Source organism: Pelecanus crispus, chromosome 2 (genome assembly GCF_030463565.1).
Source record: "Pelecanus crispus isolate bPelCri1 chromosome 2, bPelCri1.pri, whole genome shotgun sequence".
NCBI classification, from domain to species: domain Eukaryota; kingdom Metazoa; phylum Chordata; class Aves; order Pelecaniformes; family Pelecanidae; genus Pelecanus; species Pelecanus crispus.
The window spans coordinates 175,913,069-175,925,145 of NC_134644.1; the positions used below are offsets into that span (position 1 = coordinate 175,913,069).

General features: G+C 55.8%; 1 protein-coding gene across 3 annotated transcripts in view; it reads left to right on the forward strand.

Moving 5' to 3' along the window:
* Window positions 1-12,077, forward strand: part of NRBP2 (nuclear receptor binding protein 2) — a 29,093-nt gene that overhangs the window by 13,337 nt on the left and 3,679 nt on the right. For 2 of the 3 annotated variants that reach the window (XM_075728126.1, XM_075728128.1), the window contains exons 2-15: window positions 1,540-1,662; window positions 1,969-2,070; window positions 2,341-2,430; window positions 3,356-3,396; window positions 3,489-3,583; window positions 3,836-3,859; window positions 4,198-4,281; window positions 4,961-5,016; window positions 5,785-5,880; window positions 7,550-7,682; window positions 7,863-7,965; window positions 8,122-8,172; window positions 8,829-8,964; window positions 11,686-11,739. In XM_075728126.1, coding sequence (XP_075584241.1) covers window positions 1,540-1,662; window positions 1,969-2,070; window positions 2,341-2,430; window positions 3,356-3,396; window positions 3,489-3,583; window positions 3,836-3,859; window positions 4,198-4,281; window positions 4,961-5,016; window positions 5,785-5,880; window positions 7,550-7,682; window positions 7,863-7,965; window positions 8,122-8,172; window positions 8,829-8,964; window positions 11,686-11,739 — 1,188 coding nt within the window. The remainder of the gene's footprint in view (window positions 1-1,539; window positions 1,663-1,968; window positions 2,071-2,340; window positions 2,431-3,355; window positions 3,397-3,488; window positions 3,584-3,835; window positions 3,860-4,197; window positions 4,282-4,960; window positions 5,017-5,784; window positions 5,881-7,549; window positions 7,683-7,862; window positions 7,966-8,121; window positions 8,173-8,828; window positions 8,965-11,685; window positions 11,740-12,077) is intronic. The other variant, XM_075728127.1, reaches the window with a different exon arrangement.

Consider the following 12,077-nt stretch of genomic DNA (forward strand, 5'->3'; position numbering starts at 1 on the left):
CCCTGCTGTGGGGGCACCCGGGTGAGGGCTGAGCTGTGTCCCCACCGCCCCCCGCCGCGGCTCCCCCGGCAGTGCCCTTGCTGGGCGTCCCTGTGCTGGCTGTGTTTGCGCTGGGAGCCCCAGGAGACTGCCGGGACTTGCTGGGAAGGCTGCGGTCAGCGAGGCCAGCTGGCCGCATCGCTGGCTGTCCGTGCTGGGCTTTGTGTGAAGCATGTGGAGGCTGTGAGCGGAGAGAACAAGTAACAGAGGTGCTTTGTGTGTCCACAGCAGGAACTGGGCCACGAGCTGCCCCTCTGTCCCCTGCTAATGAGCTGGGGGTGCTGCATGCCCGCGCCTGCGCCCACAGCTGCCCTGTGCCACAGCGGGCCAAGCCCTGGCAGCGGGACGCTGCGTACCGGCCCCTGGAAGCAGCAGAACAATCCTGCTTTTCATCTGGCTGCTGGCAGCGCCGCGCTGCCCCTGCCGCATGGCAGATGGGAGCAGGCAGCGCTGCCTCTGCCCCGGCTGCCGGGGCTGAAGGGGGGACGGCCCTGGCCCCAGCCCCGGGCTGCTGGAGGAGGGAAGGGGCAGGTCGGGGGCTGCAGGTCTGCTCCTGCGCAGGGATGCTTTTGCGAGGAGAGAGCAGGGCAGTGACTGCGCAGACCCCAGTGCAGACGGCGGTTCGGGATGCAGCAAGCACCCCTCCCGGGAGGCAGGACCCCCTGGTCCTGGGGTGGGGTGTCTCTGTGCTGTTGAGCCCCCATCAGAACCGGGTGTCTTTTGAGCAGGTTTTACCTGGGCTGGAGCCAGGACCTGCCAGTCCTGGCTGGCCTGGGGACCGGGGATCTGGTGCTGCCCTCAAGGCAATATCGGCAGAGACGCAGCACAGGGACAGGGCTGCCACGGCTGCGTCCACGCTGGATGTGGCCTGCGGAGGTGATGTCTGCAGAGCTGCTCTCCGTGGGGTCCTGGAACGCAGCTCTGTGACCTCTGGGGATGGGAACTCATCAGAGAGACCCCCAGACTCCTCGGGATGTTACAAGAGATGATGTTATGGCTTTAGTTTGTCTGGACCTTCTAATGTGCCTTGTCCAACAAGAATGTGACCATCAGCCATGGGAGTGGGTTGCTCCCCCACGGCTGCTGGGAAGTGGGGTCCATGTGGGGGTCCCCATCCCTGTGCAGGAGGGGGGGCAGCAGGTGACTGTCACCACCAGCTTCTCACTGGGCTGGAAGGGTCGAGCGGGGCTGGCATGGGAACTGATCCCAATCGCTGGCTCTCTCCCGTGCCCTCGTGTCCTGGAGAAACCGTGCTGGCTGCTCTGATACCTGAGCTCCCAAGCAGGCAGGTCTTGAGGGCAGGGCAGAACAGGCAGCAGGCTTGGGGTTTGCTCCACTCACTGTGTCCTGGCCAGAGCCTCCTGCGGGCTGGAGTCCTCCGCAGGAGCGGTAGCAGAGACCACCCATGCAGCACGTTCGTCTGCGCTGCGCTGCCGGTGTCACCAGGAGCCACGGGCAGGGCTGCAGCCGGGCTGGCTCACGCCTTCCCATCTCTCGCAGGTGAATCAGGGGAACATGCCAGGCATCCAGAGCACCTTCCTTGCCATGGACACAGAGGAGGGCGTGGAGGTGGTGTGGAACGAGCTGCTCTTCACCGACAAGAAGGCCTTTAAAGCACACGAGGTGAGCCATCCCTCCCCGGTGGGACCATGCCCACCTCCCGAGATTGCCCACTGCACCTTCGTGGGCAGCAGCACACCTTGGTCAGCCGTGCTAATCACAGCCTGTCATGCTGTGCTCCTGTCTGCATGGCACTGTGCTTTCCCTTGGCTTCTCTGAGACAGCTCCATGTGTCCTCTGTACCCCGAAAACAGCTTTCCCTGTGACTGGGGGCACAGCCTGCTCCCCAGCCTCAGGTTCCCTTGCTCTCAGAGGTGTCCTGCCATGTCCCAGGACCTGCCACCTCACCTGTCCTCTCTCTGCCCACAGGAGAAGATCAAGACCATGTTTGAGCAGCTGGTGCTTGTGGATCACCCCAACATCGTAAAGCTTCACAAATACTGGCTGGATGTGAAAGACTTGAAGGCACGGGTAGGGAGGACGCGGGGAGACCAAGGGTCTGGGGGGGTCCCCAGGCTGGGGGAGGGATGCCAGTGGAAGCCAGGTGGGGATCCCAGCTCTGCTCCTCACTCCGCTCCCTGGGACTCCCCTTCCTTCCCCAGGACACTGCTGCCAGCAGCCTGCTCTCTGCTGTGTGTGGGGCCGGCGCTGGCTGCGTGCTGCTGGCTGGGGAGCCCACGGGCTGCGCCCGACGCTGGCTGTGCAGGGAAGCTGGAAGCTGATGCCTCTCTTCCCTCCCAGGTCATCTTCATCACAGAATACGTATCCTCAGGGAGCCTGAAACAGTTCCTGAAGAAAACCAAGAAAAACCACAAGGCCATGAATGCCAGGGTAGGTTCCCTGGGAGCAGCACAGGGTGTCCCAGGTGAAGTGGGTAGCTCTGTGCTTGCTGGCACAGGGCGGGTCTCTGGTCTTTTATAAGGCACAGTAAGTATGTGTGGTTGCTCCCTGAGTTACCCAGGGACTCTCTGCCGTAGGGAGATGGCATCTTGGTAAGGGCCGGAGCAAGAGCAGAACTTCCCCGGGACAGCCCGGAAACGGATCCTGCTGTCAGGATCTGAGCCCGAGGGTGGGGAATCTGCTGGAAGCTGCTGCAGTGATGTTCAGCTGCATGATGCTGACTGCTCCTGGGTCTGCATCGTGCTTCGGGAGGCCTGCATCTCCATCGCCCTCGATGAGGGACAGTGGGCTTGTGACTAGGTTACTGCTTGGGTTGAAGGGACCGGTTTCACCTGCAAACCCACTCAGTATGGGTCTGACTAATGGTTTTGCAGGCAGGCGTCAGCTGGCTGTGACTGAGGAGCTGGGTGACCCTTCTGGGGGCCCTGTGCTTGACCTTGCAAGCCCTCTCATGACGTTTGAGCTCAGTATCACACCAGTGCATTTAGGCACTGCTGGAATTGAGGCTCACTGTTGGTGTGTACAGAGAAAACCATATGCATGGACCCCACAACCATAGCTAGCTTTGCCCGCTCTGTGATGTGCCTGTCCATGCTTCCGCCAGGTTTTGGGGCTCAGGAGAGCTCTGTCTGCTGGTAAGGATGAGTTCTCAGCTTTGATGGTGTTCTTTGAACAGGGGTTGGAAAGGAGACTGTTGTGGCTGGGACTGTGTGGCTCATCTTTGAGTAACAGTCTCTGCAGGGCTAGTGGAAGGCTGATTTCCACAGTCACTGGGTAATGAGTAGGAATGACCTGATCCAGCTGCTGGGCTCTGATGGGTGTCTCATCTGACGGGGAGCTCTGGTCTCTGCTCTAGGCCTGGAAGCGCTGGTGCACTCAGATCCTGTCTGCGCTCAGGTAAGCTTGCTGTCGCTTGCACTGTTGGCCATCCTGCTTCTCACTGGGCTGGGCACAGGTAATGTGCTCAGGGCAGCTTTGTGCTCCCCCAGCTTCCTGCACTCCTGTGAGCCTCCCATCATCCACGGCAACCTCACCAGCGACACCATCTTCATCCAGCACAATGGGCTCATAAAGATTGGTTCAGGTAGGAAGCCGCTGCCCTCGCAGGCCCGCAGCTCCATGTGCTGAGAAGAGTCAGCAGGAGGAAGCTGCCCACCGAGGGACGTGGCGGGGTCGTGCGGGGCTGTATGCCAAGGGGGTTCTGACTGCGCACAGAGAGCTGTAGGGTCCCTCAGGGGATCACCTGTGCAAGGCTTGGAGTTACCTTCTCTTCTCTTTGTGTCCTCTGCTCCACGCCTTCTTACCCGTCCGCTCCCGGCTTGGCGCTGACCGGCAGTCTGGCACAGAGTGTTTGCAAATGGTGAGTGTCCCTCTGCCACCTCTCCCAGCACGTCAGTGCTGTCCCTGGGTCGCCCTTCCTCCCATGTGGGCCCTGGGCACCTCTCACCAGTGAGGCTCGGCGGCACGGAGCAGCAGCCCCGGGCTCTGCAGGCAGGGGGGACCTTTGTCCCTCAGGGAAGCGCTGCTCCTGTCGTGGGAGCAGAGGGGTCTCCTGGGGGAGTGAGCGCCCCACGGGTGCTGTGCATGGGCAGCAGCACACACAGAAATCCCTGCTGCCTCGAGCACCCGTCTGTGCTCATAGCCCTGGGGAAGCGGCTTAGAGCTGTGATGCAGAACATTTCTCGTTCCCCGATGCAGCCCTCCCGGATGACCTGCGAAGCCCCATCAGGATTGAGAGGGAAGAGCTACGCAACTTGCATTTCTTTCCCCCGGAGTACGGCCGTGAGTGCGGGGTCTGTCTGCCGGGAGGTGCAGGCAGCGCGGGTGCCCAGAGGGACGCGGAGGGGGGTCCTGTGTGAGGTGTGGGCGCAGTATGTTTGCGTCAATACAGAATTATTCAGTGCATTCATAACTAAAGCTGTTGGCCGTGAGTCACAGAAGATCTTGCAATAATGAATGACTGTGTGATAACATTGTAGGTAAAATTTAGTCTTGATTAGTGCAGAGCTATGCACGTGGGAAAAACAGCTGTGCCTGCATGGGAATGGACTGTGCATTAGCAATTACTGGTTAGGAACAAGATCTCAGCATGACCATGGATAGCTCTGAAAAGGTCAGCTTATGGCTGAGGAACACTCAAAAGCCATGCAAAATGTTACAACAATTAGGGAAAAACAAGTAAAGAATCTTTGTGCCATGTGAAAACTCATGATGTGATCCCCGTCTTGAATATTTTGGCACAAATTTGAAGGGAATAAATGGGAAAGGTTTGTGCAGGGAACTGAGAAAATGTGTGCTGGGGTGGGGGAAGCAGGCGTGAGCAGAGGGGGGTCAGGCGTGGGCAGGGGTGTGCGGGCAGAGGCATCTGTAGGGATGAGGCAGGGTGCAGGGGGCTGTTCCCAGAGTGCGCGGGTGGTGGGCTGTACCTCTGGCCTGATGTGGTTCTGGCTTGGTTTTGCAGAAAAGACTGACGGGACTGCTGTGGACATCTTCTCTTTTGGGATGTGTGCACTGGAGGTATGGAGCAGGATGGCTGCAGCACCTGGGAACCTGCAGTGACCCCTGGTTACAGGGCAGGATTGCTCTTGCTGAGCCTGATGGGGATTGCAGTGGCCCGGGGAGCTTCCCGAGGAGTCTCCTTGCCCTTTTCCAGACCTCACTGTGAGCTGTGGGGATCCCTTGCAGTGATGGAGACCTCTCTGCTGAGTTCAGCAGAACATTTTCTGCTGCCATGGCCCACTCTGCCCTGGGTGCAGCAACAGGCTTAAGTCACCTCTTCTATGCTCGGCTCGTGCCTCTCAGCCGTCTCTGCTGGTGCCTCCTCTTCCTCCTTGGGCTGTGGCAGCCCTGGGAAGGGAGGGCATAGAGGGCAAGGACAGACCTTGCTGCTCCAAGAGGATGTGCACGGCCAAGCACAGGTTGCCTGGTCAGTCTGTGGGGCTGTTGGTGCTGTCTGCGTTGTCCCCTGGTCTGCACAGTGCTCAGGGAGCAGCATCCCATGTCTGCCGTGCCAGGAACCTGTGAGCAGCCTGGAATGCTGTGGTAGGCAAGAAATGGGCCCTGAGGGGAGGGACACAGTGGCCAGGGAGCACCGGGGAGCCCAGGAGATCTGGACCTTCTGGAGAGAGTTGTGGCCAGAGCCTGAGACAGGCCTGGCCAGGCTGTGTGTCCTGGTGAGCAGCTCCACAGCTGCCACCCTGCCAGGAGATGTCCCTTTGGGAAGCCCTCAAGGACCGACCCAGTGCTCGGCTGCGTGCAGACATGGCTGCACTCCTTCTTCCCCAGATGGCAGTGCTGGAGATCCAGACTAATGGGGACACGCGGGTCTCGGAGGAGGCAATAGTGCGGGCACGACATTCTCTGGATGATCCCAACATGAGGGTGAGTGCAGCTGTCCGAGCCTCGGGGACAGGGCCACCAGGCTGTAGCCTGACCCACAGATGGGTCAGACATCCCTCCTGGGGTGTCAATCTCCCCATAAGCATCCTTCCCCTTGGCTGGTATCTGGAACGTCAGAGCCAGCCTGGCATTCCTGCGTGCTCCAGGTTACACCAGTGCTGGGAAAGGGGAACAGAGACAATGACCTATTGCAAACCTAAGGGCAGCCAAATCTGGCGGGCTGAAGGACGTGGGCATTCCCCCCAACCTGGGCTGGTCAAAATGAGAGGCTGGTCCTGACCCCTGTTTGCCAGTCCTACCAGTAATAAGGCTGAGTGCAAATTCCCAGTAGGTGCATGCGCCCATGCATGTGCACACACTCCATACGGACATGGCCAACCACAAACAGTTCAGCACAGACAGAGGAGTGCTAAGTATCAAAGCTTAGGGCAGTCCCTTTCACAGGGCAGTGTGGCATCTGTCTGTTATCGATCAGACCCATGATCTGCCTGGTATCTGTGCCCCGTCCCCAAGCTTTCATCTCACTTACCAGCTAGTCCAGCTTGACATTTGCTAGAGGACCATGCGCTTACAGGGAATAGAGAGCAAACTTACAGTGTAAGTAGTGTAAGAATACAGAATAGAGTTTAATAAGAAGACAGGACAGACTGAGGTGATCAGGTGCAGGGCTCAACCAGACAAGTGTGCTGACCAGCAGTGTGCTTACAGGCAGCTGGCACCTTTTATCCCCCTCCATTTTCCTCCCTGACCCACATCAACTCTTCCTTTGCTCTTCCTTTGGCCCATCTCGAAGACATCCCATAATAAGTTTGTACACTCCCCAAATTCTCTTGTTTGATCTCAGAATTCCCTCAGGCACCCCATAGTAAATCTCCCCCCCCCCTTTGATGCAATAGTCCCCTTGCTTGCATGGTGTCCCAGAGAGTGTTTCTTCTGTTGAGCCTTTAGCATCGGGGGCAAACGGTGTCACTGTTCACCTCTGGTTCGGAGGGGTTAGGTTGTGTGGGTGCCCACCCTGTCATCTTCCTTCTGATCATTTTTTGGTCTTTGCATCTATTCTGAATAGCCCCAGCCAGAGACCCGTACAGAAACTGCACAGAGCAGTTAAAGAAGACAGGCCCCAGGCTGCAGCATGCAGAAGAGGCAGAGGATTTGCTCTTCTGCCATGAATGAGCAGAAATGGGCAGATGTGTCCCTCCCATCCTGCCGCTGTCAGGAATCCCTCCCGCTGGCTCACTCTGCCCTTCCTCCAGTCCTACCACCATCTTTCCTGGTGGGCTGCTGCTCTCAGAGCTGATGCTGGCTGGCTGCCGGGACACACCGCTGCCTGTTCTCCTTCCAGCCTTTTGCTGGGCTTGCATCGCAGCCTCCTCCCTGGATGAGAGCAAGCAGGGAGCAGAGGTGTGTGGCCAGGCTGTTGGTGGGTGCCCAGCAGCACGCTGTCCGCCCGGAGCACTGCTGCCTCCCTCAGCTGGGGTGCTCTGTACGCTGCCTGCCCTGCCCTGGGGCTGCCCACTGGCAGAAACAAACCACTCAAATCTGCTTCCCGGGAAGTGCAAGTGTGAGAGGGAGCCGGGGCTGGCAGCCGTGGGGATGAAGCAGGGGGATGTCCTGCTTTGCCTCCAGTTTATGTCTTTTCTTTGACCCTCAGGAGTTCATTCTGTCGTGCTTGACCCTCAACCCAGACAAGCGACCAACAGCTAATAACCTGCTCTTCCACCGGGTGCTCTTTGAGGTCCATTCCCTTAAGCTGCTGGCAGCACACTGCTTCATCAACAACCAGTGTGAGTAACCATGAGACCACCCTGCCCCATCTGAGCTTGTATTGCTGCCCCAGCAGAGCTGGGGATGTGGAAGGGCCTGGGGAGAAAGGCAGTGGCCCACAGACCGTCCCGGGGGTCTGTGCTGCAGAGCCCGTGTTACAGGACCTCCCAGCTGACAGTCCCTTTCTGCCTTTGCCCTAGATCTGATGCCAGAGAATGTGGTGGAGGAGAAGATAAAGGAACTGGACCTGAACATGGTGATGGCAGAGATCCGGAGAGAGGGTCGGCCTGGAGCACAGTGGAGGTGAGGATTAGCGGGGAAGATTTCAGAGCAGCCGTAGCCAAAGAGGCCAGGACTTGCATCCAGCCTGGTGACCCTGGTGTTATGGCACAGTAGCCCCTCACACCGTTCTTCTCTCCTGCCTCCCCCAGTAATCTTCCTGTTCTGTTTCTCTCCTAGGTACTCGGAGGTCTCTTTCCTTGAACTCGACAAATTCTTAGAAGACGTCAGGTGGGTTGTGGGCACGTCCCCGTGATCCCTTCACTCACTTCATTCTTTGGGCCTGTGCTCTGCTGAGAAGTTCTCTCCAGAACAGCACCTACATCTGGATTGCCTGTTCCCTGCCCCCTACTAACTCCTGGGTGCTGCTTGGGAGGGTGGCAGCTGATCTGGGCCAGCCATGCCAGGGACCACGCTAAGCCTGTAAAGGAACAGACAACAGAGTTGCAGCACTCCTGGCACTGGTTCAGCTCCAGGAAGAGAAGTAGTCCCGACGGCACACGTGAAAGCGGTGCTGGCTGACCTGTAATGTGTCCACCCAGCTCTGGTCCCCAGCATCTCTCTGCCCTCAGCTCCCCGGGCAGCATGGAACCAGGGTTAGGGCACTGTGCTGCAGCACACGTAGGACGTCCCGTTCGTACAGCGGTACTCGGTCGTGTGTGATCCCCTCTGCAGTCCCCCCCCAGGGCGAGCGGACCTGGGCTGCAGTGCCAGGGCGGGGGGAGCTCTGTGGCCTGCCACCTCCTCACCGTGCTGCCTGCCTGCCAGCGCTGCCCCTCCACAGGTGCAGATCCCTGCTCGGGGCCGTGGCCCTCCACAGCCGACCTCTGCCAGGGCTGTAAGAGGACAGGGCTCAGCTGTTTGTCCTCCCTCTGTGTCTGTACCAGGAATGGGATTTATCCCCTGATGAACTTCGCCGTTTCCAGACCCCACGCCCTCCCACGTGCACTCTCCCAGCCCCAGGAGGACCCTCAGAAAGCCAAGACTCCCACCCCAGAGCCCTTTGATGTGGAGACCAGGAAGGTAAGGTCAGATCCAGTCACGGGCAGGAAGGCCATTGCAAGTGGGTTTATGGACCCCTGACAGGAGTGGAAGGGGTGCCAGGGAGGAAGGGCAGGGCAGGACTGACACAATGCGAGGGTGTCTGAGCAGAAGTGAAGCCTTCCAAAACCGTGGTGTAATCCCTCGCTGAACAGAGTGGTTCAACGCTGCAGCGTAACCCCATCATGGGTATGGGCAGGCAGCCGTTACGTCCCCAAAGCCTTCTCCTCTCCAGGCTGAACAAGCCCTGTTCCCTCAGCCTCTTCTCAGAGGGTAAGCACTCCAGCCCAGGATCGTTTTGATGGCCCTCCATTGCTCCAGTTTATCAATGTCTCTTGTTTTGGGGGCCCAAAATTAGATGCAGTACCTGGATGTAGTTTAACAAGTGCTGAGTAGAGCAGGATAATTATTTCCCTTAATAGCCTGGTTATGCCCCAGGATGCTGTTGGCCTTCCTTGCTGCCAAGGTACACTGCAGCTCATGTCCCGCCTGCTGCCCACCATGACCCCAGAGTCTTTGCAGCAGAGCCAGTAAAGCTTTCCTGCCAGCCAGGCAGTCCCAGCCTGTGTCCTTGCTAGGGATTATTCCTTCCCAAGGGCAGGAGTTGGCATTTGTCCTTTGCTGACATGCTTACGGGGAGACAAGGTTGTTGGCCACCATCATCAGGGCATAGCTCAGGCATGGCACTTCTTACAACGGCTTCTGTCTCCTGAACTGCTGGCCATCACTGAGAGCAGTCAGAGGAACTCATCGGTCTGTGTGCACCTCTCTCTCCTAAAAAACCATTTTGTACCGGGTATTTGCCTGTAATGGCACTTCTAGTCATTCATCATTAATCACCTATGGCACTGTCATTGTGTTACCATGGATGATAAGAATGCAATTTCATACTTGCATTGAATTAATGTTAAAAATGCTCTGTAGGGCTAAACTTAATTCTTATTCCTGCAAGATCACACAAAATGCCTCCCTTCAAAAAGTACATCTGCAGTGGTTTCTTTATATCTGTCTGAGAATCAGCTTTCAGTGCACTTAACTTATGCTTTATTCATACTGCTCAGTGCTTATTTTTAGAGTGCTGTGGTGATCAATCAGATACGTTAGAGAAATGTAAATGTAAACCTGCGCAGTTACGTATTTTCCCCTCTTTGCATTTGTTATATGCTGCTTTTTCACCTAGTGCCCCAAGGTAAGTTCTGCAAGTGCATTGTCTGACCAATGCGTTCAACCAACTACTTTTTACTGAATTTGACAAAGGACTAGTGATCTCAGAGGCACTGAGTTCCTACAGATTTTGCAAAAACTTGCAGCTGGACAAACCTGCAAGTCCCAAATGAGTGTAGCTACAATGCAGACTCTGTCTGTTCTGGGAGGCACCAGAATATGGATGCTGGATGGATCCAAGGAGATGTTTTTCATGGTGAGGATGGTTAAACACTGGACCAGGGGCAAAGATAGGTTATGGGATCTCCTTGGAGGTTTTCAAAACCCGATTGGGTAGGGCTCTAAACAGCCTGGTCTGAATTCACTGTTTGTCTTGAGCAGGGGCTTGGACTAGAGACCTTCCCACCTAAATGATACTTTGATCATGGGCATCGGGTGGAGAGATTTGGGGAGCAGGTGGCAATGATGCACTCAAACATCATCAGCCTTCTCTTTGATTATGTCTGCAAGATGCTGTGCAGTTCAGTGTAATTCAGTATATAAAGGAGCACATGGCCAGACAGTGTGTAAGGAAGGAGCACCCACCCTGGGCATACAGTCACACCTCTTCTTGGAGAAATGGGTGGCCTGGAGACAATAAAGGTCAGAGGACAGCGAGTTTCCTGACTGAAAGAGCTAAATGCCCAGGGATGTTTGTCATAGGGACGAGCTGTAGTAGAGGGATGCTGGGTCGGGGGAAGGAACAAGCACATAACTCACCTCTGAGCATAAGCTTGAAATCGAGGAATATAAATGAAACCCTGTTAAACTCTGCATGGAACAGGGATGTTGATTCCTTGCTGGGTTTCTTGTCTTTTGGGCTGACCAATTGCATGCTCTGTCTGGCTTTCCTTTGCCCAGACAACATGACTTCTGGTGTGAGCCATTTTCATGGGAACTTGAAGCTGACATATTGAAGCTTGAAGCTGACCCAATTCTTTCATAGGAACTTGAAGCTGACATATTAATAAAATGCCATATTTATCTAAGACCTTTGAATGTTCTGTGATGGAATGCAGGGTTTCCTGAAGAAAATCCATATGTCATTTTAATAATATTCAAGATTTCAGTTTTGCTCTTTTGTCTGATTTAAGGATTGGTCATCCCACAAGGACATGAACAAGTACAATATTAAAACGTAACCCAAGAGTTTGGGCAGAGCTTTAGGGGGAAGCCTACCCCTGGCAAATGGAGAAGACGAATTCATCCTGGTTGTAAAGTTTTCCCAGAACTACACCTTTCACAAGGCTCCCTTACCCACTTCTCAATCAGCTGATGATGTCCATGGTTTGTAGCTGGGTACTGGACTAAATTAACCCTCAGCTGCTCCACCTGGACGATTCCTAGAAACGTGGGAAGAAGTGGAAGGACAGGCTGGCAGCTGGAATTAAGGGGCTTAAGAAGGAATTTGAGAGTCATGCTGGGAGAGCAGAAGCAAAGCAGGCCTGGGGAAGCCAGAGGGACTGTGTCCAAGCTGATGTTGATTTTGGCCTCTTCTAGGTGGTGCAAATGCAATGTAACATGGAGCTGAATGAAGACAAGACCCAGTGGCATGTAAGTATTCAGCTCCTATTCTACATGAGGCACTGGGGCAAGACCTGCTCTCTGTACCCATCTCTGGCATCTGACTGGGACAAAGTTTGGTCTCAGCCAGTTTGCTGCAGTACCCAAAGGATTTACTCTTGTCCCTTTATAATAAAAGAAGCCCAAAGAAGAATGAAGCCACCAGTCCCCTCTGGCTGCAGGACAGAAAGACCTTGATATCTTTGGACATTTTTTAACTCTACTTCTCTCTAGTTTAACAGTTGCAGGTTAGCTGTAACTGTTGAGAGAACATTACTCTAAGACACTCAAACTGCTCTGCCAAAGACATCCAGCATCTCAGCAGTTAC